Raw genomic sequence first — 25,470 nt, 5'->3', positions numbered from 1 at the left:
CTTGTTTTGTTTACTTTTTTTAAATTATAAATTCTATTGATGAATCAACCCAGCTAACCACGTATTAAACACTGAAATGAAATGAAACTTAAAAATAAAATAAAACTATTATTTGTTTAATTTTATTTATTAAAAATATTTAAATAATTATTTATTTAAACAAACGTTATTTTTACGTTGTTTAGATGTTGCGCATGCTCAATGTGAGTGGAATTCGAACGGCCATGTTTACATTCATTGTTGATTTGTTGCTCAATTTTGCACAATCAACATATTTTATTTTTTGTTATCAAACATATACACAATAATTACAAATAAATTTATAAATTAATTTAATTGAATATTAAGAAAAATGTTGAGCTTGCAAGGATATGCAAGTAGTGACGATAACAGTGATCATGATAATGATGAAACAAAGTCAACACAAAAAAGTGAGGTTATAAATAATGAAAATAATGATAATTTAATGTCAAATGAAAAATTTATACCTATTGATCAATCAGTAACGTCATTGTCATTAAAAATATGTGCTGCACCAGAAGTTGTACCAACAGTAAGTTGAATTTTTGTTTTTATTTTTAAAAAAATAATATTTTTTGAGTATTGTTAAAATAGCTATAATTATTTTGTTTAATTTTAGGGCTCTGAATTGTGTGTTAGACATATAGACTCAACACTTGAAGAAATAAAACATAATCCTCGTTATGAAGAGCTATTTGCTCCAGATGTTGGTCCTGAAAATCCATTCAGAACTGAACAACAACGTGCCTCTAAAAATATATTATCTGGATATGTTGAAAAAGCTCACATAAGTGAATTTCAATTTGAAAATCAACGAAGAACATTTCAAAGTTATGGTAAGTTATTAAAACAATTTGATTTAATTTATTTCTTCAATCTACTTGTTGAAAAGAAAATAATAAATTAATTATGATTATCACAGGCTACGCATTGGATCCAACAATTGATGGAAGTTTAGAAGAAGGTAGATCAATAATTGGTGCAACAGAAGCAGCTGAAGAACAAGGTGGAAAAACAGTATTTGAAAGTGTTGCATTAAGAAATGCTGATAAAAGAAAAAGAAATAAAAATGATAATGCATCAGATATTGAAGGTTTTCTTGGTCCTTGGGGTGGTTATGTTGATGAAAAACGTATTTTAAAACCATCTGAAGAAGAATCAGCTGAACTAGAAGAAATATTAGCTAAAAGAAATAAACGTGGTAAACCAAGTGAAGAAAAACCAATTGAAGAAAAAACAGTATTACATATTAAAGATCCAGTTGATTATCAAGGACGTTCATTTCTTCATGCACCACAAGATGTTGGTGTTAATTTACGTTCTGATTCACCACCAGAACGTTGTTTCTTACCAAAATCACAAATACACACATGGGAAGGACATACAAAGGGTATATCACAAATTCGATGGTTTCCAAAAACAGCACATTTATTATTTTGTAAAATAATAATGGAAAGTGGTATATAAAGATAGACGTTGTGTACATATTATGGTCATCGTGCTGTACGTGATATTAGTTTTGACAATGAAGGAACAAGATTGTTATCAGCTGGTTATGATCGTTATGTTAAATTATGGGATACTGAAACTGGTGCTGTTATAAGTCGTTTTACAAGTAGAAAAATACCATATTGTGCTAAATTTCATCCAGATCCAGATAAACAACATTTATTTGTTGCTGGTACAAGTGATAAAAAAATTATATGTTGGGATACAAGATCTGGTGAAATAACACAAGAATATGATCGTCATTGGGTGTTGTTAATACAATAACATTTGTTGATGAAAATCGTAGATTTGTAACAACATCTGATGATAAAAGCTTCGTGTATGGGAATGATATATACCAGTTGATATGAAATACATTGCTGATCCAACAATGCATTCAATGCCAGCGGTGACACCATCACCAAATCAAAAATGGCTTGCTTGTCAAAGTATGGATAATAAAATTGTTATATTTTCAGCGTTGAATAGATTTAAAATGAATCGTAAAAAAACATTTACTGGACATATGGTTGCTGGTTATGCTTGTGGTATTGATTTTTCACCAGATATGAGTTATCTTGTGTCGGGTGATGCTGATGGAAAGTGTTATGTTTGGGATTGGAAGACAACTAAATTATATAAAAAATGGAAAGCACATGATGGTGTTTGTATATCATCACTTTGGCATCCACATGAACCATCAAGACTTGCAACTGCTGGTTGGGATGGTAAAATTAAATACTGGGATTAAACAACATAACTAAAAATAATAATTAATAACTTTACAATTTTTATAATTATGTAAATAATATTCATTTTATTTAAAATATTCAATTTTTTTTTTTTTTTTTTTTGATTGATTGATTTGAACAATCAAGAGGAAAATTATCTTTTGTATTGTGTAAATAAATTCAATGATTAAATATATATTTTACTTTTTAATCATGTCAAAATTATAAATTGCATTTTTTATTTATTTACAATTACATTGACATTAATTCTGATGAAATAGAATAATCAATAATTCTCACGCGCAAGTCACTAGGACCAATCTGTTTAATATTTTTTATTTCAGTATGTGAATCACCTCCAATTTCACTACTCAATTTTTGTGTTATTGTAGTGACGCATTATTTCATTGTTTTTGTATATTAATATATAATAAAATTAATTATTTTTTTTTACATAACAAATTTGTTTATCATTAAAAAATTTATTGTAGGTAATTTAATATTTTTTTCTGAACAAAAGGTACAGTCAATTTATTTATTTATTTATAAATTTATTATATTTACTCCATTTTAATTATCCAGGCTTTGTTTTAAATTATTTTAAATATTTTTTTCATCAAAACAATAGTTAAAAATATCGAAAAAAAAATATAGAAATTTGTTTCTTCATTTGTTTGTAAACATGTAATGAAAATAATAATAAATATTTGTCTATTTCAACAGCTTAATTGTATTTATAAAAAAAAAAATTAATAAATAAATTATTTAAAATGATTAGATCAATCTGGATTTATTGGAGTCATAATGGATGGTACTGGTTTGGGTTATTCATACCATCTTCCTTCTGGTGGTTGGAATTTAAGAATACGAAATACTTTGGCACAATTTAGTGATTTATTCAGTGAGTTTAACAAGTACATTGCACCAGCTTATCATCATGACAGATGTGAAAGGTAATTATTTAATTTAAATTAAAAAAAAATCTGATTATTTAAATTAATTTTGGTAATTTTAATTTTAGATCTGTACCAATGAGATTATATTCAATGCATAAGAGAGAATTTTTTATGGTATTTGTTGGTTTTTTTGCTTGTTTTGGTTTATCAGTATTTATTGGACTTGCTGGTCCACCAATAACATCAACAACTGAACAACAAGCACATGTTAATAATAGTGAAATGTCAACTGGACCATTTATCATGGAAACACCAGAATTATCAACTTACTGTCAACAATTATGGGTTATTGCTAAATTATCAACATCAAATACAGATGGTAATTATAATTACAATTAAATGCATTTATAAAATTTATTTATCTATTTTAATTGACATCTAGATGAGAGGTATGACAAGACATTTCAAGTTGCTGTATCAATTGATGGATTTATAGGAGAAAATAAATTAACATCTGTTCTTTCAACAGACTCTCAACACAATAGGTAAATTAAAAGTTAAAAAAAAATATATTTTTATAACTCAAAAGTTATTTAATATTAATGATAATTAATTTTTTTTAAAACTAGAACAAGACATTTAAAATGTGAAAGACAAACATGTGAAGAATTTGTCGTTGCTCATCTTGGTACACTTGAGTATAGCTATTACATGATAACTGTACGTTTTTATGGCCTTGAAGGTTTTCATCGTCGTTATCAAATACAGGATTTGAGATTTTACGTCAGTAAGTAATTTATTTATTTATGAAATTTTCAATACTAAATATATTAAAACAATTATATATTTTAATTAATTATTATGTCAACAGTTTAAAAGTTATAATCCAGCATTTACACAAATCGAAATATGGTTTCGACTTATATTTTTATTGTCAACATTTTTCGTAACGGTATGAATTATTTGTTTATTATTTTTGTCATTTAATTAGTCATTCAATTAGTTGTTTAATTGTTTTATTTAATTACAGTGTTGGTTTGGTCATTCACTGAGAAAATATCCAACACCAGATTGGTCAATTGAACAAAAATGGGTCTCAATATTATTGCCACTTTTAATTCTCTACAACAGTAAGAAAATATCTAATTAATTTTATAATTATTGTTTATTAAACAATGACGTTTATTTTAAATTTTTTAGATCCTTTTTTTCCATTGATATTTTTATCAAACTCTTGGATACCTGGTATGTTGGATGCAGTGATGCAGACAACATTTTTATGTGCTATTTTAATGTTTTGGCTATGTGTTTATCATGGTCTTCGTCAGGTAAAATTGATTAATTTTATATTCATTGAATTTGTATTAATAGAGTTATTAATTTTCAATAGAATGAGAGAAAATTTTCAAGATTTTATCTACTAAAATTTGTGATTATTGGATGTCTATGGGGTGCAGCTTTAACACTTGCAACTTGGCTAAGATGTACTGAGCTGGAAGATCCAACTTATAATTACGTTCTTGATACTTCCAATTATTATGCAAGTTGTTAATTTATTTTTAAACTGTAATACAATGTAAGCTAGTTGATTGATAATTATTTATTTAATGTTTTTAGGGATTTAAAGTATTTTTCTTTACGATGGGAGGTGTCTACATTGGGTACCTATTGCTTTTGATACTTCGAGCATATACTGAACTACGTTCTATGCCTTATTTTGGTATAAAAAAATTATTATTAATTTATTAATTATAAATTATTATCATTGATATGATTAATTGTTTGTAAACATTTTTTTTATTACAGATATGCGGTTAAAGTTTTTGACATTACTTGCAATTATTGTTGCTGTTGTTTGTGCTTTTGTAACATCACGACAATTTGGTGCTGGTGTTTTGGAAGATAGTTTTGCATCAAGATTATCAACTTATTATAAAACATCAGCACAATTTATGGCACTTTATGGTTTATTGAATTTTTATCTTTACACAATGGCCTATGTGTATTCACCAAATTTACCAAATGTTTATGGTCAACGTAAGAAATATTTGAATATAGATCTACTTGATTCTAATTTATTTTTTGAATTAAATAATTAATCAAGCTAATTTTTTACAGATACAGCAATTGCCAAAGATAATCCAGCATTTTCAATGATTAATAATGAATCTGATGAAGATGTTATATTTGGATCTGATGATGAAAGTAGTCGGAGATTACTTACAAGATCATCAAGAAATGCTGATGACAGTGATTGATGAATATTAATTAAAATGTTAAATTTAAATTGTTAAAATTCATTTTACAATATCAAGTAATTGTTTATAAGAAAATTGACAATATCAAAATGTAAAGAATTTTTTTCTCTTTATAATAAAGTAAAATGTTTTTTTATATAAAATTTCGATTTTTTTTCTTTAAATTGTTTCGAATTATTTGCTTTATTTTTGAGACATTTTGGCAAAATAATATTACATTTTTCTACTTGAAAAATCTTTTAAACTTTCGTGCCTTTATTTTTTTTTTGGCTCCGCCATTTTTATATTGCTCTCTCTTTCGCTCAGACATCTCTCTCTTTTGCTCTCTTTTTCGTTATTATTTATTTTTATACCGGCTTTTATTGTTTATAATTGTTTTTTTATCTAATCTATAAATAAATCAAGATTACAAGGTAATGCATTTAATCACTATCAGATAATATAAGCTGCAATCTTTCACTAAAATAATAATCAAACATATAAATCAATTAATTTCATTTATAATTTAATATTTAAAAAAAAAAAACTGAGGTTATGCTTTGTCTTGTTGACCAAGTTTTTGTATTTTTTTTTATCAAAAAAAATATGTACTTATGTTAATTTCTTTTTATGATAATTGATTCTAGTAAAAATGCCAAAATCTAAGGAATATCTTTCATCAACTGATAGCAGTGATGGCAACAGCAGTGCAGTAAGTTTTCCATTAAATAAATTTGCTTTTTAAATTTGAAAAATTAATAATTTTGTTTGTTAAAAAAATTAACAGGATGAAAAACCAAAGAAAAAAAAGATGAAGAAGGAAGAAAAAAAAGAAAAAGCTGCTAAAACATCAAGTAAAAAAGCTTCATCAAGTACTGAAGACAAACAAGATGATGTCTGGGAACTTGGCAATTTAAAACAAGTAACTGTTCGTGAATTTAAAGGAAAAACATTGATTGACATCAGAACAATGTATACTGATAAAAATTCTGGTGAATTGAAACCAACTAAAAAAGGTATTAATCATTTATCATAATGTTTTTTACAATTGGAAAATTAAAGCTCAATGAATTTAATTATTTTTTTATGTTTCATCTAGGTATTTCTTTGAGTGTTGAACAATGGAGAAAATTAGTAGACTCAATTGAAGACATTGACAAAATATTTAAGTCAAGATCTTAAATTATTAAATGTATTCTCATCTTCAAGTATAATTTATTATTTTTTCTCACACTTGCCTTATCAAACAAAAAAATAATAATATTAACTAAACATTTTCTTTCATTATTCATTTCAAAATTGTCAAAAAATATGGCAAGTTCTTTGTTAAATAAAATTAAAAATTAAAAATTAAAAATTTAAATAAAATAAATAATTAATTATTATGTAATTTACATTTAATATTATTTATTTTTATTATAAATAAAGATATTGTGTATTTTTCAGTAATAATATTGTGATTAGAGAATTTTTTTTTCCCTTGAATTTTAAACCAATCAAATTTTATATCCAAGTTTTCAGTTATTTATTTATATTTTTTTTCTTTTGTGTGTGTTTTGTTTTCATCATCAAGCCATGTTGTTGTCATAAATTTACAATTTTATACATGTTTATTTTTATTTAGAGAAGGATCAACAAGTTGTCATTGTCGTCTTTTAACTTTAACAAATTCATTCGTTTGTGTTATTTCATCAAGTTCTGTCAGAGGTAAGTTGAATAAAAGAAAAAAAAAATAAATAATAGAGATTTGATTATTTATAAAATATAAACTGTTGAAGTTTATTATTATTTTTTTAATATAATTAATCAATTGGTATTTAATGATATATTAATTTTTAATTGTTGATATTTTAAATAATACAGAATTTTTGTGTGACAATATTTTTGTTTGTAATTAAAATTAATTTTATTTTTTAACTTAAATTGTTCTATTGAATGATTTTTTAAAATATATTTTATTTTGTTTTTGTAGATTAATATATGGGCAAACGTTTTTAATTTATTTTAAAAAATGTTAGATACTGAAATAACTATTGATTATGGTTGGAATTCTGAATCCAGCATCAACAGCAACAGCAACAATGAGGTAAATAATAATCCTAATTTATTCCTTATTAATTAAAATTGTTTTATAAAAATTTGAAATAAAAAAAAAACAAATTATTTGTTTGTCAATAGCAAACGCAAAAGCCCAAGAAGAAGTCCAATGATGCTGACAACTTGTCAAAAAAAACAACTTCATCAAAAGTAATTCAAGGTGCATCAACTCCAAGGTCAATACATCAATTGCCTATTGATAAACCTCTAGATGAAGCTACAAGACTACAAGCAGCTGAAGGTGCTGTAGCCTATCACAAAATATATCACCATCAAATTCATCAATTAAGGCATTGTACAAGTGAAATTACACCTTTAACTTACATGAATTCTTTAATATCACAAAAAATATCTTGTAAACACAACAAGTCAGAAGCAATAATAAATGATATTCTCTCAGTTCATGCAATAGACACAATAATAACAGATATTAAAAATATTCCATTCATAAGTCTTGCAACTGATAGTAATTATTATGGCTCTAAAAAAATTTCTCCAATTGTAATACAATATTTTGATGTTAAAAAAGGAGGAATTCAAGTAAGGCTTCTTGATGTAGCATCAATAGTAGATGATGATGATGAACTAATTGCCAGTAAAATTGATAATCTTCTTGAAAAATATAATTTAAAAACAAAAACCATTGCTTTTTCTGGTGACAATATCAACACTCATTTTGCTGCCAACGATTGTCAAAATGATAATAATATTTTTGAATTATTAAAGACAAATTTAAATCCAAATTTAGTTGGTATTTGTTGTCCAATTCACATATTGCATAATGCTGCTTCATGTGGTCTTGACCAGTTTGGTCTTTATGACATAAATTCACTCATTCAGCAAATGTATATTTATTTTTCAATGTACAATGTGAGAAATGAAAAACTAAAAAGTTTGATTAAATCTTTAGAAATTTTACAAAAAAAATTAATTCATAATTATAAAACAAGATGGATGTGGTTGTATCCAGTGATTCATAGGATTCACTCAAATTTTACGGTTTTAAAACTTATTTTTGTATCAAAACAAAATACCTCAATCGTTGTATGATTTTTCATCAACTGATGGTCAATGTTATGTGGAGTTTTTGTATTCATTCTTGTATACTTTTCATGAAAAAAATGAAACTTGAGAAAGAAGATAACAGCATGCTGGAAGTCATGAATATAATTAAAGCTGTTACTGTTAATTTAAAAGAAAAAATAGAAGCTAAATATATGCTATTGAGTATCAAAAAAGCAGTGGCAGAAGCATTTGAGGAAATTTTTAAATCGTTGGGAGCAGAAAGAAATAAAGAAACGAGTTTCAATAAATTTGATGAAAAAATTGTATGTGTTTATAAAACAAGTCTTGAATATTTATTAGAAAAAACAAAAAATTTCACTGAATTAAAAGTAAGAAAAATATTTTATTTTCATTTATAAATTTATTAATTTTTCTATTTAATTATTAACAATATATTTTTATTTTATTACAGTGTTTTAGATGGCTTGATTTTAAAAAAAATGTCACTCTTAAATACGATGATATCGCAGCATCAATTGAGTACTTGGATAAAAAAAATATTGCAATTAATGAAGATATTGTTTTCGATGAATTTATTAAGTTAAAACAATTTTTACAAAAAAAAAAACAAGATGATGTTTTTTTTTCAAAGAATTCTCAGTCTAAAATTGCTGATTTTTTTTCTGCTAATTATACTGATGCTGATGACTCAGAGCTAATTAAAATAATACAATATTTTTTTGCCATTCCTTGTTTGAATGCAAACTGTGAAAGAATTTTTAATTTAATAAATTCTCATTGGACTGATGAAAGAGGTTCATTGGTAGTTGAAAATATTCGTAACATCATGCTGGTTGAATATAATTTTAGAAAATATTCTTGTAAAGATTTTTATGAATATTTAACACTTCCAGAAAATACATTTGTTCGTAAAGAAATTGCAAGACTACCCAATAAATTATTTGCACAAATTTCTGGTTAAAATATTTCTTCCAGGATTAATGAGGAAACATGTGCATTTCCAGCTTGTGAAATCAATTTTCTCCAGCAAACGCCATTTATCATTTAAGGTAATATTTAAATGGTAAAATACATAATCAAAATACATAAATAAATAATTTGTATTATATAACTTGTACGTTATATGTATATTTTTGTATTTTCCTAAAAATAAAATAAATAAATGAATACTAATTCAAACAACTTTTTTCCCGCTAATTTTTATTTTCAACCAATGAAATTTTTATATCCAAGCCGCCATATTAATTTCGGTTATTTTTATTTTTTTTCTCTTTTGTGTTTTTGTTTTCATCATCAACTCATGTTGTTGTCATAAATTTACAATTTTATACATGTTTATTCATCTTTTGCAAAGATTAGGATCAACAATTAGTCATTGTCGTCCTTTAACTTCAACAAATTCATTTGTTCGTGTTATTTCATCAAGTTCTGTCAGAGGTAAGTTGAATAAAAGAAAAAAAAAAATTAAGTAATAGAGATTTGATTATTGTTAAAGTTTGTTGTTATTTATTATTATTATTATTTTTATATGTTTAATCAATTGATATTAAATGATATATTAATTTTTATTTGTTGAAATTTATATGATTCATAATTTTTGTGTGACAACTTTTTTGTTAGTAATTAAAATTTATTTTATTTTTTAACCTAAATTTTTGTGTTAAATTATTTTGTAAATTATTTTTTATATTTTGTTTTTTAGACAGCAATCGTGATAAATACGAGGATATTTGGGCAAACGATTTCGATTCATTTTTAAAAATGCCAAAATCTAAGGAAATTGTTTCAAGTGATGATGATTCAAAGTCTGGATCAAGCAGCAGCAGTAGCAGCGAGGTAAAAAACAATAATAATTTACTACTTGATAATTGATAATTGATAATTAAAAATTAACTTAAACAAATAAAATTATTGGTTTATCATTAGCAAGAACAAAAAACCAAGAAAAGACCAAGAAAGGAAGAAAAAAAATCAAAAAGCGAAGATCAATCTGCATCTAAGAAGAAGCAAAGTTCATCAAGTAAAAATGATGGTGACAAGGATCAATCATGGGAACTTGGTAATAAAAAACGTGTTGCAATAACTGAATTCCGTGGAACAAATTATGTTGATATTCGTGAAATGTATCTTGACAAAAATACTGGTGATCTCAAACCTGGCATGAAAGGTATATTAAAAAAGCATTCTCAATTTTTATTTATTAACAAAAAAAAAATAAAAAAAAAAAAGCCTACAAATTATCATTTAATTTTCAGGAATATCACTCAACTTAGCTCAATGGGAAAAGCTCAAGGAAAACGTTGAAGCTATTGACAAAGTTGTCAAGTCAAAATAATAATAATATTTTTTTTTCCTTTTATAACTCAATTATTATTATTTTTTGTATTTCAATTTTCCTTAAAAAAAAAAATAAACAAATAATCAGGTCATTATTAATAATGTCATTGTCATGAAAAAAAAATTAAAATTCAATTATTTTTGTAACATTTTCTTTTATTTAGAAAATTTTTCATACAAAAATTATTATTGTTTTTTATTTTCAAACTATCAAGAGCTAGGTTAAAAATACACGGTTAATATTTAAAGAATAGTTTTTTTTTTGTTTATAAAAAATACTGTAACTTAGAGGTAAAACAAAAAAAAAAAAAAAATATTTTTGTAACGTCAATTTGATAAAGTTGTCACAATATTTCAGTCTCTTTGAATAAAATAACTTAAAAACTAACTATACATTGATTACAAGTTAAATAAATGCACAGCATTGTTAATATCTAATTAATTTTTTTTCAAAACGTAACAGTTGTATTAAAAAAAGAAAAATTAATTATCTGGACCATGTACATGATCCATTAATTTTCCAATCTTTAACTTTTTCAACAAATCTTCAGCATTTGGTACTGACAGATGTGGTTTTTTATTTTCTGTCTAAAATAAAAAAGAAATTATTAATTATTAATCAACAATTGATGATAATTATATTTAAATAATTTATTTGATTAAAAAAAAAAACTTACTTGATTGCTATCTTGTGTGTCAGTTATTTTTCTTTTTTTTGTTTTTGTTGTTTCAATTTTTGGTTCATCAACAGCACCACCAGCACCACCAGCAACAACAACTTGTTTTTCAATATTTCTTGGTGTTGTATTATCAACTGGTGATGATGTTGCCAATGGTTGCGAGTCAATAGCCGAAACAATTGATTTACTATTTCTCAATTTAACTGGCATTGTTCTTTTTCTAACAATAGTAGGTACACTTTTTTTTTATTATTTTAGCTTTAACTGTTGTTTTTTGTTGGTCTTTTCTTGGAGCTTTTTTTCTCTGGCAACATTGCAAATATTTCTTCACGTGGTGGTGCTGTTAATAATTTCCATTCATCTTCACCACCATTATCAATCTGTATTCTACATTCAAGTTCTGAATTACTATATTTTCTTTTTTCTTTTTTTTCTTTGGTACTACTGTGTTTTCATCATATACAAATGATATTTCAATATGTTGATAATCAGTTTCTAAACTAATATCAAATTCATCAATATTTTTTGTTGGTACAAGCTCAAGACATTCAAGTACATCAATTTTTTCATCATTATTACCAGTATTTATTTCAGTATTATCACATTTTTGATTGACTGATATTTTTTGTTTTTGATCTTGTTGTTACTTTATCATTTTGTTGTTCATCATCACTAAATAAATCTCTTTTTACCATATCAACTTTTGACTTTACTGGTTCTTTGATACTATCAATTATTAATTTATTATCTTCTTTTATTTCATCTTGTTTATTTGCATTATCAACTGGTTTATTTATTTCTTGTAAATTATTTACAATATTATTTGTTGTTAATATATCATTGTCAATGATAATATCATCATTAACATTTGATTCTCTTGTTGATTGTGCTTTTCTTTCATGCATTTGTTTTTTTGCATTACCAGATCTTTCACGTGGCTCACTTACACCTCTTTTAGCTGCAATTTTTTCAGCATTTCTTGCTGATTTACGTAAACCAATTAAAGCTGGAACTGGTTTAACTGGTGGTGATGATGATGATGATGATGATGATGACTGATCAATTATTTTATCAGCTGTTGATGCTGTTGTATCATCAATTTTGTTTGTTTGTACAATTTGTTTTGCTGGTACTCTTGATACACGTGTTTTCTTTTCAATTTTATTAACTGTAAATGGTTCTTGGATTTTTTTAATATCATTATCATTTTGTTGTTGCTGTTGTTGTTGAATTTTATTATCATTATTTAATGGTAATGTATTTTTTTTAGTCAACTTTTTTGGTGGTTGTTTTGTTGTACCAGCATTTAATTTATTAATTGTACGTAATCTTTTTTCTTCTAATTCAGCACTTAATTTTGCATCCTTTGCTGAATCACGTGTATTTGCTGAATTTTGTACAGGTGGTATATTATTTAAATATTGTGATATTGGTTTTAATTGTACAGCATTTTCAGGTAATATTTTTTTAACACTAACAATTGTTGGTTTTATTATTTTTGATGATTGATTTTTATTAATAGCTACTGATGGTGGTGACATATTATTTGTATTATTTGTTGCAGCAATTGTTGACGATAAATTTGTTAAATTTTTAACACCTGGTTTTGAGCTATTTGGTGTTACACCAATATCTTCTTCATTTAAAATTGTTTCATCTTTTGCTGGTGTTTCTAAATCAATATCTTTCAACATATCATCTGTTTTAATAATTGAAAATACTTTTGTCGGTGATGATTCATTTTCTTTTTTTGTATTTTTATTGTTGTCAATATCAATTTTATTTGTTGATGTTATTATTGGACTGTCTTTTGCAATACCAGATATATCACTTTCTTGATCACCAAATAATTCTTTAAATTTATCTTTATTACTTGTTGATTTTTTAATTTTTTTACCACTTGATATTCTTGATGATGTATTTGTATCATTCATACTAGAAAAAGATGACGAGCCAGATGATGAAGATGATGATGATGAACTACCACTATCACTGTCTGATGAATCATCAGCTGTTCCACTTGTTTCAAAACTTTTACAAAGACTTTTTGAATCATTATTACTAGTTATATTTGACGTTTCTCTATTATTTATCATATTACTATCTTTATTTATTTTATCAATATCATTTGATGACATTTTTAATTCTGTAGATTTATCTTCACGTGGTAAATGACCTTTAATAACTTCATATTGTGTTACATCATTTTTATATGTTGATGATTTTACATCAGTTATACCAGATATTTTTGTAGTTGTTGTTGTTGTTGTCGTTGTTGATGTTGATATTTTTTCAATAGTTATATTATCATTTTTTATTTTAACTAATTTATCATCATTCAATTCACAACTTGGCTGATAATACGTTGAACAACCAACAAATTGACAATCTTTTGTTGTGTCAATTGTAATATCAGATGATTGTCTTGGTGTTATAACGATATTTGGTGTTGGTGGAAATTCTGGAGTCGGTGGAAATGTTTGAATTTTACCAGAATCATCATTTAATTGTGAAAATATTGTTTGATTACTATGTGGACTTGTTATTCTTGGTGTTGGTGGTATACCATTACTATTATCAAATTTTCTTGGTGTTTCTAATTCACTTAAATTTTGGATAAAACCAGGATTAACTTTTGAAAATGCACCACTACCTTTATTAACTAAATCTATTGATGTATTTAATGATTTACTTATTTCTTTTTTTGTGACACTTGTTGTTAATGTTTTTAATGTTGCATATTTTTTTGTTATACTTTTTGTATTTTGATTATTTAATTTTACATTATTTTCAATTGACGTATTTGCTGTTGTATCAACTGGCTTAATAGCATCACTTTCATTACTATTATTGCTATCATCATTATCAATTTCAATATCTTTTTTTTCAATATTATTTAATTTATCATTTTTGTCTTTTTTAATTTTAGCTATTCGTTTTTTTCTAACAGCTGGTTTTTTAACATTTGTAATGATATTTATTTTACCACGTAAATCAGCATCCCAAGCTTTTTTAGTTGGTGTTGGTTTTTTTTCTGGTGATGAACTTGATTGTGATGACAAGCCATCAATAATCATACCAACACCAGTATATTTATCCCAACCACCATTTAATTTTGGTTCAGGACCACGAGTTGCAATTGGTACTCTATTATTACTATTATTATTATTATCATTATTACTATTACTATTATTATGATCAATTAATGTATTTAATCTTTTTGGAGTTTTAATTTTTTTAATTGATAATGTTTTATTTGGTGATTTAAATAAACTAGTTCTACTATTTGTTTTTAAAAGTAATTTTTTTCCTGTTAATCTTTGACTATTATTAGCATCACTCATTCTTCTATTACTTTTAATTCCTTTAATTGGTGTATTAAAATCAAGTGCTCTAATATGGCTTATTCTTTTACGTGGAGTTGAAAGACTTAAACGATGATTATTTGCTCGACTTTTTAATAATGTTCTTGGTGTTCTTTTTATTATTGAATCTGAATGTATCATTGATGTTGAAGCTTCATTGTCATTATTTGTGTCATTTGGTATTTCAAATTGTAATATACATGATGGATCTTGTGGTGGTCGATCAAATTTTAAATATGGTGATAAAGAAAATCCTTCTGTATCATTTTTACAATTATCTGGCACTATTGGTGATGATGGAATTATTTGTTGTTGTATTGATGGAGCCATTTGTTGTTGTATTGATGGAGCTATTTGTTGTTGTATTGATGGAGCTATTTGTTGTTGTATTGATGGAGCTATTTGTTGTTGTATTGATGGAGCTATTTGTTGTTGTATTGATGGAACTATTTGTTGTTGTATTGATGGAGCTATTTGTTGTTGTATTGATGGAAATATTTCTGACACTGGTTGAACTATTTGTTGTACTGTTTGAATTGTTTGTTGTACTGGTTGAATCATTTGTTGTACTGACTGAAATATTTGTTGTGCTGGCTGAATCACAATTTCTTGAGAAAGTGATGTTACAGTTGAATTAACACATTGATTATCTGTTTTGTTAACTGGAAATTTTAAATTAACTGTTTTAACAAAAATTGGCCTAGCTTGTTGTATATTATTACAATTTTTTGGCGCAATTAATACTGGTCTATTTGGACCCTTTGGTGCTATAGGTTTGAAATCATTTTGATGGTTTTTAATTTCTTCATTTGAGCATCTAATTAACATTGGAACTTCCATAACTCCAACATCCATTTTAACAGGTGGCTTTAATTCACGTTTTGATAATCTTGCTTTTCTTGGTTTTTTTTTATTTTCTAATTTATTATTAGGTTTTATAGCTTCACTTGGTATAACATTATCTGTTATTTGTAAATTATCAACATTTTTTCTTCTACTTTTTCTTCTTCAATATTTAATGGTTTATTTTCTTCAATTATTTTTTCATTTAATGCATTTACACTCATTATTCCCATTATTGCAGCAGCATTCATATCATCAAGTGATTTAATTTCTTCATTATTTTTATAACAATTATCATTATTAATTGGTAAATTATTTTTTTCTTTATCCAATTCATTCGTAACAGGATTATCTAATGGTAATTCAATGTCTTGTTGTTCATGAAATATTAGTGGACTAGTTGATTTATTATCTTGTAAATTAATAACATCAATAGGATCTTCTTCATCTGGACTCATTTCTGTTTCAGGCTCTGTATCATCTGTCTCTGGTCTAATAATACCACTAATAAAATTTTCAAATATTGGATCTCTTTCTGTTTTTGATACAATTGATTCAATATATGCATTTAATTGTGCTGTCATTGATGCATTACAATCAGATACTTCATGATTACTCAAATCACGATTTTCATTATTAATATTTTCAGCTATTCTTTCATGTATTTCTGTTCTACTTAATAATGCATTTGATAATAAACTAAGATTTTTAATTCGTTCATCATGATTTGAATTATCAATTGGATTTGTTTGTACTTCTGTTGTTGTAAATTGTCGCAACTCTTCAGTATCTGTACCAGTTGAACAAGTTGCACTTTGAGTATCAATTGCACATGCTGGTAATGTTGTTGGTATTACTTGATTTGTTGGATTATCATTTACAGTAATTTCTTTTGGCTGTTCAATAATTTGTGGTACTTCAAATTCAACTTGTTGTTGTTGTTGTTGTTGTTTATTAACTTCTTGTTTTTGTGGACTATCATGAAGATTTTTTGAATGTCCAGGAAGTTGATTTAATGTTGTTGCTTCAATATTATTAACTTGATCTTGATCATTTGTTAATATATTTAATTTTTGTTGTCTTTACGTTCAATCGTCACACTTGTTTTACGTTTTCTCATGCTACTTGAAATTATTGGTGATCCACTTGTTGTTTGTGTTGATGTATTTGGTGTTGGTACACTAATATTTACATAAAAACGTTGAAATTTTTCATCCAATATAAATTTCAATTGCTCCATTAAATTATTACTTTGTTTAAGTATATTAATATGATCTGAACTTCCAGAATCAGATATTTGTGATAATTTTTCTTGTAGCAACATACTTGCTGATACAAGATTTTCAACAATATTATTTAATGTCAAACCATATATTTTTTTGCCAAATGGTTTGCCAAGTTTTGCTAGTTTTCTATACTCGCTCAGATCTGGTGATGTATCAAAAAATACCTTAGCTGCTTCTTGGCAATTTTCTTGTTCTAGATAACCTGAAAAACAAAAAACAAATGAAAAACAATTAAAACAATTTACCAATACAATAATATAAATTAACAAATGACAATTGAAATAATAAATAAATTTAGAAAGACAGGTTAAAGCTTGTTGCTGTTGTTGGAAATTTTCTAAAAGCTAATAATAAACTTACCAAGAACAAGTCTTGCCAATTCAGATGGTAAAATTGGTTCCATATTTACGTCTAATTAAATTAAAATTATTATCAACTAATTTAATTTAATATATCAAATTACACAAAAGACCCATTGACAACATTTAAAATTTTTTATCATATATATTTTTATTAATTATATTATGATAATGCTAACATTGCTAACGACGCTTTTTGATATTTGCTCTTTTTTGTTTTTTTCCTTAAATCACTTTAATAACTATCAATATCAATATTTTTTGTAATATTATTAACCATTTTTTTGTTTAATAAATATTTATTATTAATTCATCAACAATTGATGTTGATGACCTTGATTTTTGGTAGAAAAAACAACTCAACATTCTGTTATTAGCCAAGAAGAATAAAAAAAATTGTTAACGAATCAGAAATAAGCATTGCTGACGACAATATTCATCGCAAATTTTTTTATTTTTAAACTAATTTCGTGACAACAATTAAACTACTTTGCATTATTGAAAAAAAATTATATACAAATATAGTATATTAATTTATGTTATTAATTAAATAACAATAGTATTCTAAATGTTATTATGTTTGTTTTTTTTTTTTAGCGCGGGAATTAAAGAAACACACGCGTATTAAGCCAAGTTTCCATTGAATTGTTTATTTATTTTTTCATTTATTTTTTTTTTAAAAAAAACATGAAGCTAAATTTACACTTGACCCAGTAAATTAAAAATCAATTATTTTAATTAAAAATAAACACAAATTGGGCTTAAAAATTGTGTCTAATAAATCTGAAATTTTCGCTGATCCAATTTCAATCAAAAAACAATTTAAATTTCAACAATTAAATTAAAAAAAAAAGACAAGCATTGTTGATAAGATAGAATTGTTTTAATTAGTTGTTTTTTCTTGTTTTTTTAAATGATAGATGTCACTAGTGTCAGTCTCAAGGCCATGACAGGCCATTGCAAAAAAAAATCTGGCATAAATAAAAGTCACGTTGGATCCCAGCTTCATTAAACCAAAATAATTTGCCTAATTTGGATGAAAATAATTGGAGTATTTGATAATTATTTTGAGGATTTAATTGTTGATAAACATAGTGATAAAAAATAAATAAATAAACATATTTATTATTGTAGAATAATAATAAAATTGAGCGTGCGTTACCAAGGCGACTGATGACTGATCATCTGTGAGTGATGAAGAAAGAGCGAGAGCAAACGTCATTGATATTTACATGAATGATTTTTATATATAAAAATTTATTTAAAAAAAAAAAAAATTTATTGATATATGCTTAAAAAATAAATATGGATTTTTCAATAATTGGTCATTATGATGGTGCTGTTCAAGCTGATACTGTTGACGAGCAAAATATATTGTGTAAGACAAAGAAAACAAAGCATTTCAAAGTGACACCTGGCTTGTTGATACAATGATTATTTATTTATATTTTTATCTTTTAAAAATGTCAACAAGCCTGGTACTTAATGGCTCTATTAAAAAAATAAAAAACTTTATCAGGAATAATTTAAATTTTATTTTTAAAATATTTATTTGTTTATATTTTTGGATTATTCAGGGGAAGAGCCAACATATGATTTATCAGTTGATGGATTTATGCCAACAACTGAAAATTATGGTGAAGAATATGATGGAGCTGAATTTCAAGAAACACATACACTACTTGCTGATGGTGGTCATCGTTTTGGTGTATCAACAGTAACATTTGATACTGTTGAAGAATTAATGTGGATGGGAAATCAAGGTGGACATGTTACATCATATTACGGTTCAGGTTTACAAAAATACACATCATTTCAAGTTCATGCTACTCAAGAAGTTCGACATATTCATTCAATTGACGAAGGAATATTGTGTTTAACACAAACAGCATTAAGATGTCAATTACGTCGTGGAATACCACTGTTTACTCATACATCACAAAAACATGATTGACATATGTATGCTACAGTATGGTGGACGTTTATTAATGGGTGGTCATCAAGAAAAATTGTTGATTTTGATTTAACAAGAGGCAAAGAAGCTAGCTTGATACATGTTGGTGAAAATGGCTGTGCAATATTGAGACACCATAGTAAATTTATATGTGCTGGTAATACTGTTGGAAGAATTGATTTACGTGATCCAAATACATTGTCAATTGAGCATACTATTGAAACACATGGTGGCTCATTGAGTGATTTTGATATACAAGGAAATTATCTTGTAACATGTGGCTTTAGTAATAGGTAATTAATTATAATTCAAATTGTCTCTTCATTAATATTTCATTAACATAATTGACATGCTTTTTTCAGTCGACAGGGACTTTCAGCTGATCGCTATTTAATGGTTTATGATTTGAGACAAATGAGAGCTCTTGCACCAGTAACAACAATGGTTTATCCACTTTTATTAAAATTTCTACCAAGCTATTCAAGTCGTCTTGCTGTTGTTTCACCTCTTGGACAAATGCAGCTACTTGATACTATTTATGCTGATGTACAACCTTCACTGACTTGTCTTTATCAGGTGAATAAAATGTTTCTTTTTTTATTGTCAGTATTAAAGATTTATAATAAATATTTGTATTATTTATTTTATCAGGTTGCAACAGGTGGTGCTATGGTCTTATCTTTTGATGTTTCACCAACATCAAAATGTCTGGGCTTTGGTGACGCAGCTGGCTCGTTACATCTTATGGCAACAAATGCAACTGATCCTCAGTTTAATACTTTCTCGAGGTGATTATAAATATATAGGATATTTATTTTAACTATTTTCTTTTAATTTAATTTTTCTTAGACCAACAGAATTTGCTGATCCTGTTGAAACACTTGAGCCAATTAAAATTGAGGACAAGTATTCAAGATTGAATGCTATTCCAATGTTGTATGGTGGTCATTCACTTGCCAGTGATTGGCCAGAAGAATTTTTAAAAAAAGTTTATCGGTATGTTTATAGTTTTATTTTTTAATTAAAGAAAAATTATTTATTAATATTAAAATTCATTGAAGATTATAGCAAGTGATTTTTTTTAATTACAGAAAAACTCCGGCAATTGATGCTGAAATACTGAGGACAATGAAGATGCAAGGAACAATTGGCTATGCACCAAATCCCCAAGCATTTCGACGAAATCAAGTGAGAAAAATATTCTCTTGTAATTTTGCTCCATTAACTCCAAATAATTTCCTTAAAATTTCATAAATTTCCTGTATTTGTCAATCAATTTCCCAGGGTTTTTCCATCAAGATATTTTTGGTATTTATAATATTAACGATAAAATCATTCCAACTTATTATTATTCTTGATAAGAAATTTAAAATTTTTATAGTTGTTTTGCTTAAAAAAAAAATATCAAGAATTTCAAGAAAAAAAAAGAATATATGAAGAGAGAGTTGAATATAATTTCAGTTGATCTGGAAAGAAAAAAAAAATAAGAATTAAAAACAGTATTGGTGAGCATTGCGATAATATTTATTAACATTGTAATTTATTTATTTAAAAAAAAAAAAGGTTTGTTTGTTTGAATAATATTGTTTGTTAAGTCAATATAAAATTACTAATATTTATGATCTGTGGCTTTGATATTTAGTGCGTGTGTGAGAACCCAAAACCTCAAGAAAATATAAAAATTATTTCGTTTAAATATTGTTGTTAAAATGTAAATTAATGATTATTTTTTAAAATAGATTCCATACAATTTAGAAAAACGTCGTGGATTGGTGACGAAATTGTTTCAAGGTGAAACGAGACCAAAGACAGAAGATGGTAATTTTATTGCAATACCAAAAAGATATAGAAAAACAGAAGTTAAATATTCGAGAATGGGTTATGATGATTTCGATTATGATCAATTTAATTTAACAAATTTTTCTGGACTCGAAGCAACGCTACCAAATAGCTACTGTAATCCCATGCTGCAGGTGATTATTATTTTAAAAATCGAAATTATTTTTATTGATTATTTATTAATATTATTGTTGGATATTTTTTACAGTTACTGTATTACTGTGAACCCATCAGGACTGCTCTATTATCACACGCTTGTCAACGAGAATTTTGTCTTTCTTGTGAATTAGGATTTTTGTTTCACATGCTTGATACATCAAGAGGCTCACCTTGTCAAGCTGCAAATTTTCTACGAGCGTTTAGAACTGTACCAGAGGCAGCTGCACTTGGACTTATTCTTAGTGATCTACATCCAGAAGCTAGAAGAAAAACAAGTCTACTTATATTAATTCAGGTAAATTTTATTTAATAATAATTAAAGAAAAAAAAAAAAGAATATTTGTGTTCTTAAAGAGCTTAGAAAAAATCTACTACCTATTTTATTTTTTTGGAAATCTTTTATTCAATCGAAATTTGTTGAAACTTGAACGAAAAAAAAATCATATAAATAAGTATATTTTTAATTGAACTTTTGATTATTTTATAATTGAAAAATAAATGTATTTTTTTATTTCCAATAGAGCTGGAATAGATTTATTCTTCATCAGATACATTATGAGATTCTTGAAACTAGAAAACGTCAACTTGAAGAAGAAGAAGCAGCACGTACAAAATCAGGAGCAAAATTTGCACCATTTGTCTACAATGAACAAGATTTCCCAAGTATACTTCAAGACCTTGGTTCACGTTATAAAAATAATGATTTAGATAAAAAGAAGAAAAAAAAAACAGATGAGGATGGTAAATATATGTGGATCGCAACGAAAGGTAAACACAATTTTCATGTGTAACATTTACATTGGAACACTTATTGTTGTGTTTATTTTTCGATTTTTTATTTTTTTTTATTTTTTTTTTTTTATTCAGTATGTTATTTAAAATATATATTATTTTATTTTACAACTGAAAAACACATTAGTAGTATTTTATAAAATTTTTTTTCAAAATTTATAATTATTATTATTTTCAACGTATATTTATTATTTTCATCTTTTTTTTTTTTTAATTTATTTAATTCTTTAGTTATTAATTTATTATTATTATTTAATTATAATAACAACAGCATGACAAACAACAAAATTATAATGAAACCAAAAAAACAAAGAAAAACAAAAAAAAAACAATACACAAGTGGTTTTATTATTGACAAATTATTATTTGCATATAATATTGATTTGGGCTGTTTAGTAATTTAAATATTAACTTATTTGTATGTTTATGTTAACTTGAATAGAAAGTACGAGTAAAAAGCCAACTGAAGAGACTGAAGTACGTGAAGAAGAGACAGAAATAAGCAGGATGTTTGGTGCTGAACAGGTACATATTTATCGTTGTCTAAAATGCACTCAAGAAAGTTCAAAACAATCAATAATGCTACTCAGTAATTTAATATACCCAGAGCTAACAAATCCAAGTAAGTTTTTTAAATTTAAAAAATAACAAAGACCATGAGAATAATAATAATAAGCTGCTTATTATTTATGATTAATTATAGATGAAGAAATTCCATTTACTAAAATACTATCACGTTCATTGAATCCTGAAAAAGTAACACCAGCATGGTGTGAAAATTGTCAGAAATTTAATCCAACCCTACAAAGTCGTAGAATAACAAAACTACCACAAATACTTGCACTAAATTGTGGTCTTGATTCATCAAGAGAAAAAAATTTTTGGCAAACACAAATGGATATTGTCGTGCAAAAAGTTGTTAATGGTAAAGATCAAAGTCCATCATCAAGTCCAATTCCTTCATCAATTAAAATGTGTCGTTATGGTGCAAATTGTATAAGAAGTGGTTGTAGATTTCGTCATATTGGAAAAGAGCCAGATCCAATAAATCAAACACCAACAACACCAACAACAAATAATTCACAAACAAATACTGTACCATCAAGTCATTTGTATTATTCACATTCTTGGATACCACATTGTATAGAAATATCTCTAGACAATGACGGTGAATTAAGTGTTGAAAAACTTGATAAAATTAATCGTGAAGTTATTAATAGTAAGCCATTAATTATTGAAAATGGAACAAGTGAAATAAATGATAATCAATTAACAGAAAATAATGATGATAATATTAAAATTGATGATAATAATATTATAATTAATAATGAAAATATAGATACGGATAATAATATACAAAAAATTGATAAATTACAATATACATTAACAGCAGTTGTATGTTTAATTGATGATAAAACAAGTGAAGAAAGTAAACATCTTGTTTCATTAATAAGAGTTGGTCCAAATTATCATGAACGTTCAACTGGTTCAGCTGTTGCACAATGGTATATATTTAATGATTTTTGTATATCAGCAGTAACACCACAAGAAGCTGTATGGTTTAATTTAGATTGGAAAGTACCATGTGTATTGTATTATACTGCTGTACCATCACCAGAAGCATCACCATTTATAAGTCCATTAACATATGATGTATTTGGTGAGGATAAATGTGTTGCACGTACTGGTGTTAATACAACACGTGGTATAACATTTACACCATTGACTAGTGATGAAATGCCAACAAAAGGTGAACTTGTTGGTATTGATGCTGAATTTGTAACATTAAATCAAAAAGAATCTGAATTAAGAAGTGATGGTAAAATGTCAACAATAAAACCAAGTCATATGTCAGTTGCTAGAATAACATGTATACGTGGTCATGGTCCACTTGAAGGTACACCATTTATTGATGATTATATTAGTACACAAGAACAAGTTGTTGATTATTTAACAAAATTTAGTGGTATATTACCTGGTGATCTTGATGCTAATTTTAGTAGTAAACATTTAACAACATTAAAATCAACTTATCAAAAATTAAGATTTTTAGTTGATAATGGTATTATATTTGTTGGTCATGGTCTTAAAAATGATTTTAGAGTTATTAATTTAGTTGTACCAACTGAACAAATTATTGATACTGTATTGTTGTTTCATTTACCACATCGACGTATGGTATCATTACGTTTTTTAACATGGCATTTTTTGGGTAAAAAAATACAATCTGAAACACATGATTCTGCTGAAGATGCTCGGGCAGCACTTGAACTTTATCATAAATATTTAGAATTGGAAAAAAATAATGTACTGAATGAGGCATTAAAAGAACTTTACAATGTTGGCAATGAACTTCAATGGAAGGTATTTATTTTTTTACATAGTAAATTTCATTGTTTTTTATTTTTATCATCATTATTTTATTTTTTTCTTTTTTCGCTTCAAGGTTCCAGAGAGTTGATCCACGGGTATGGACCCATTTGAGGTCACATCAATTATTGATGCAGACAACTATCTCAACATTTAGATATCAACTTGTAATTTTATTAATTTAACTTAATTTATTTTTTTATTTTTAAACAACTGGGGTTTTTTTCTTTTTTGTTTTTTATTTTCATTTTAATTTACAATCGTCATTTTTATCGGTAACAATTATCATTAATAGTAAAATCATGAAATTTGAAAAATTCACAGTGATTGAAATAATTTAGAAAAACATTGAGAATTTATTTTTTTTTATTCTTTTTTTGTGATATACATTGAGATTATCAATTTGAGATTAAAAATTTCATATGAATATTTAGTTGCAATCGTTATAATTGTTTATAATTTTTCAAGTCAATATTATAAATATTCATAAAATTTATAATACAATAATTATTGTAAATATTGTGACAAAGGTTTTTATGTCATTTTTATTTTATTTTTTTTTGTCTTTCTATTTTATTTTTTTTGTCCAGTTTATATTAAAAAATATCTACAATCATTTTTTTAAATGTTTTTTATATTTTGATATTGATTAATATATATCTTGGAGATATTATTAAATATATATTTATAAATTCCTGACATTTTAAAACTTGTTGACTATTTTTCTATGATATTTCAATGAAACAAAGATAAAATCTTTAATAACGAAAAATAAAAATAAATCTTAATAATGTAAAATTTTACGAGTCAGTCATGTGCGGTATATTTTTATGAATGAAATGATATGTCAGGAAAAAAAATACGTACGTAGAAATTGTAATGCTTGTCGTTTACTAAATTAAATTATAATTAGAAAATAAAAAAACAAAGAAACAATGTCTCATGTCTATTGCTGTTACGCAAAGTTTAAATAAATGTTTTTACAATTAA

General features: G+C 25.6%; 6 protein-coding genes and 1 pseudogene across 8 annotated transcripts; 6 read left to right on the top strand and 1 right to left on the bottom strand.

The window, feature by feature from the left end:
* Positions 1-229: 229 nt before the first annotated feature.
* On the top strand, positions 230-2,292 carry LOC122848290 (annotated as a pseudogene).
* A 140-nt stretch (positions 2,293-2,432) lies between these two features.
* LOC122848289 (transmembrane protein 181-like) lies at positions 2,433-5,537 on the top strand. Its single transcript, XM_044146265.1, has 12 exons — positions 2,433-2,760; positions 3,019-3,193; positions 3,262-3,515; positions 3,579-3,681; positions 3,766-3,919; positions 4,008-4,088; positions 4,167-4,266; positions 4,337-4,464; positions 4,527-4,676; positions 4,754-4,856; positions 4,943-5,173; positions 5,255-5,537. Exons 2-12 carry the CDS (start codon positions 3,045-3,047, stop codon positions 5,392-5,394), a joined length of 1,593 nt encoding a protein of 530 aa, XP_044002200.1. The 5' UTR covers positions 2,433-2,760; positions 3,019-3,044; the 3' UTR covers positions 5,395-5,537.
* A 224-nt stretch (positions 5,538-5,761) lies between these two features.
* Positions 5,762-6,618, top strand: LOC122848288 (activated RNA polymerase II transcriptional coactivator p15-like). 2 transcript variants are annotated; one of them, XM_044146263.1, is made up of 4 exons: positions 5,762-5,807; positions 6,021-6,085; positions 6,161-6,389; positions 6,473-6,618. In XM_044146263.1, exons 2-4 carry the CDS (start codon positions 6,026-6,028, stop codon positions 6,553-6,555), a joined length of 372 nt encoding a protein of 123 aa, XP_044002198.1. In that variant the 5' UTR covers positions 5,762-5,807; positions 6,021-6,025; the 3' UTR covers positions 6,556-6,618. The 2 variants fall into 2 exon arrangements, with proteins under 2 accessions (XP_044002198.1, XP_044002199.1); XM_044146264.1 differs by lacking the exon at positions 5,762-5,807 and having other exon boundaries at positions 5,823-6,085.
* Positions 6,619-6,951: 333 nt separating this feature from the next.
* On the top strand, positions 6,952-10,916 carry LOC122848286 (activated RNA polymerase II transcriptional coactivator p15-like). 2 transcript variants are annotated; one of them, XM_044146262.1, is made up of 5 exons: positions 6,952-6,977; positions 9,818-9,933; positions 10,199-10,332; positions 10,423-10,663; positions 10,752-10,916. In XM_044146262.1, exons 2-5 carry the CDS (start codon positions 9,828-9,830, stop codon positions 10,829-10,831), a joined length of 561 nt encoding a protein of 186 aa, XP_044002197.1. In that variant the 5' UTR covers positions 6,952-6,977; positions 9,818-9,827; the 3' UTR covers positions 10,832-10,916. The 2 variants fall into 2 exon arrangements, with proteins under 2 accessions (XP_044002197.1, XP_044002196.1); XM_044146261.1 differs by lacking the exon at positions 6,952-6,977 and having other exon boundaries at positions 9,780-9,933.
* Positions 7,346-8,864, top strand: LOC122848285. Its single transcript, XM_044146260.1, has 2 exons — positions 7,346-7,459; positions 7,552-8,864. Exons 1-2 carry the CDS (start codon positions 7,385-7,387, stop codon positions 8,518-8,520), a joined length of 1,044 nt encoding a protein of 347 aa, XP_044002195.1. The 5' UTR covers positions 7,346-7,384; the 3' UTR covers positions 8,521-8,864.
* Positions 10,917-11,165: 249 nt separating the features above from the next.
* Positions 11,166-11,752, bottom strand: LOC122848284. The gene is made up of 2 exons (XM_044146259.1): positions 11,511-11,752; positions 11,166-11,421 (listed from the first exon to the last, which is right to left on the bottom strand). Exons 1-2 carry the CDS (start codon positions 11,721-11,723, stop codon positions 11,317-11,319), a joined length of 318 nt encoding a protein of 105 aa, XP_044002194.1. The 5' UTR covers positions 11,724-11,752; the 3' UTR covers positions 11,166-11,316.
* A 6,557-nt stretch (positions 11,753-18,309) lies between these two features.
* Positions 18,310-25,470, top strand: LOC122848283 (PAN2-PAN3 deadenylation complex catalytic subunit PAN2-like). The gene is given in 14 exon segments (XM_044146258.1): positions 18,310-18,744; positions 18,944-19,311; positions 19,313-19,370; positions 19,373-19,613; positions 19,683-19,896; positions 19,972-20,108; positions 20,170-20,316; positions 20,412-20,508; positions 21,060-21,293; positions 21,368-21,613; positions 21,840-22,086; positions 22,553-22,732; positions 22,814-24,474; positions 24,557-25,470. Coding segments are annotated over 14 exon segments (3,918 nt in total). The 5' UTR covers positions 18,310-18,671; the 3' UTR covers positions 24,572-25,470.

The sequence above is a fragment of the Aphidius gifuensis genome, linkage group LG2, assembly GCF_014905175.1.
Source record: "Aphidius gifuensis isolate YNYX2018 linkage group LG2, ASM1490517v1, whole genome shotgun sequence".
In the NCBI taxonomy this organism is placed as follows: Eukaryota; Metazoa; Arthropoda; class Insecta; order Hymenoptera; family Braconidae; genus Aphidius; species Aphidius gifuensis.
This window is presented reverse-complemented; position numbering and strand designations above follow the sequence as displayed.

What these genes read in the sequence shown, in the direction of transcription:
- LOC122848289 (XM_044146265.1), top strand. Translation starts at nt 3,045, where the DNA reads ATGGATGGTACTGGTTTGGGTTATTCATACCATCTTCCTTCTGGTGGT. An exon ending in TGTCAACATTTTTCGTAACG is followed by an intron (nt 4,089 to 4,166) that starts GTATGAATTATT and finishes ATTTAATTACAG; the next exon opens with TGTTGGTTTGGTCATTCACT. An exon ending in TTGATACTTCCAATTATTAT is followed by an intron (nt 4,677 to 4,753) that starts GCAAGTTGTTAA and finishes TAATGTTTTTAG; the next exon opens with GGATTTAAAGTATTTTTCTT.
- LOC122848288 (XM_044146263.1), top strand. Translation starts at nt 6,026, where the DNA reads ATGCCAAAATCTAAGGAATATCTTTCATCAACTGATAGCAGTGATGGC. An exon ending in GTGATGGCAACAGCAGTGCA is followed by an intron (nt 6,086 to 6,160) that starts GTAAGTTTTCCA and finishes AAAAATTAACAG; the next exon opens with GATGAAAAACCAAAGAAAAA. An exon ending in ATTGAAACCAACTAAAAAAG is followed by an intron (nt 6,390 to 6,472) that starts GTATTAATCATT and finishes TGTTTCATCTAG; the next exon opens with GTATTTCTTTGAGTGTTGAA.
- LOC122848285 (XM_044146260.1), top strand. Translation starts at nt 7,385, where the DNA reads ATGTTAGATACTGAAATAACTATTGATTATGGTTGGAATTCTGAATCC. An exon ending in ACAGCAACAGCAACAATGAG is followed by an intron (nt 7,460 to 7,551) that starts GTAAATAATAAT and finishes GTTTGTCAATAG; the next exon opens with CAAACGCAAAAGCCCAAGAA.
- LOC122848286 (XM_044146262.1), top strand. Translation starts at nt 9,828, where the DNA reads ATGTTTATTCATCTTTTGCAAAGATTAGGATCAACAATTAGTCATTGT. An exon ending in TTCATCAAGTTCTGTCAGAG is followed by an intron (nt 9,934 to 10,198) that starts GTAAGTTGAATA and finishes TTTGTTTTTTAG; the next exon opens with ACAGCAATCGTGATAAATAC. An exon ending in TCTCAAACCTGGCATGAAAG is followed by an intron (nt 10,664 to 10,751) that starts GTATATTAAAAA and finishes TTTAATTTTCAG; the next exon opens with GAATATCACTCAACTTAGCT.
- LOC122848284 (XM_044146259.1), bottom strand. Translation starts at nt 11,723, where the DNA reads ATGCCAGTTAAATTGAGAAATAGTAAATCAATTGTTTCGGCTATTGAC. An exon ending in ACACACAAGATAGCAATCAA is followed by an intron (nt 11,422 to 11,510) that starts GTAAGTTTTTTT and finishes TTTTTATTTTAG; the next exon opens with ACAGAAAATAAAAAACCACA.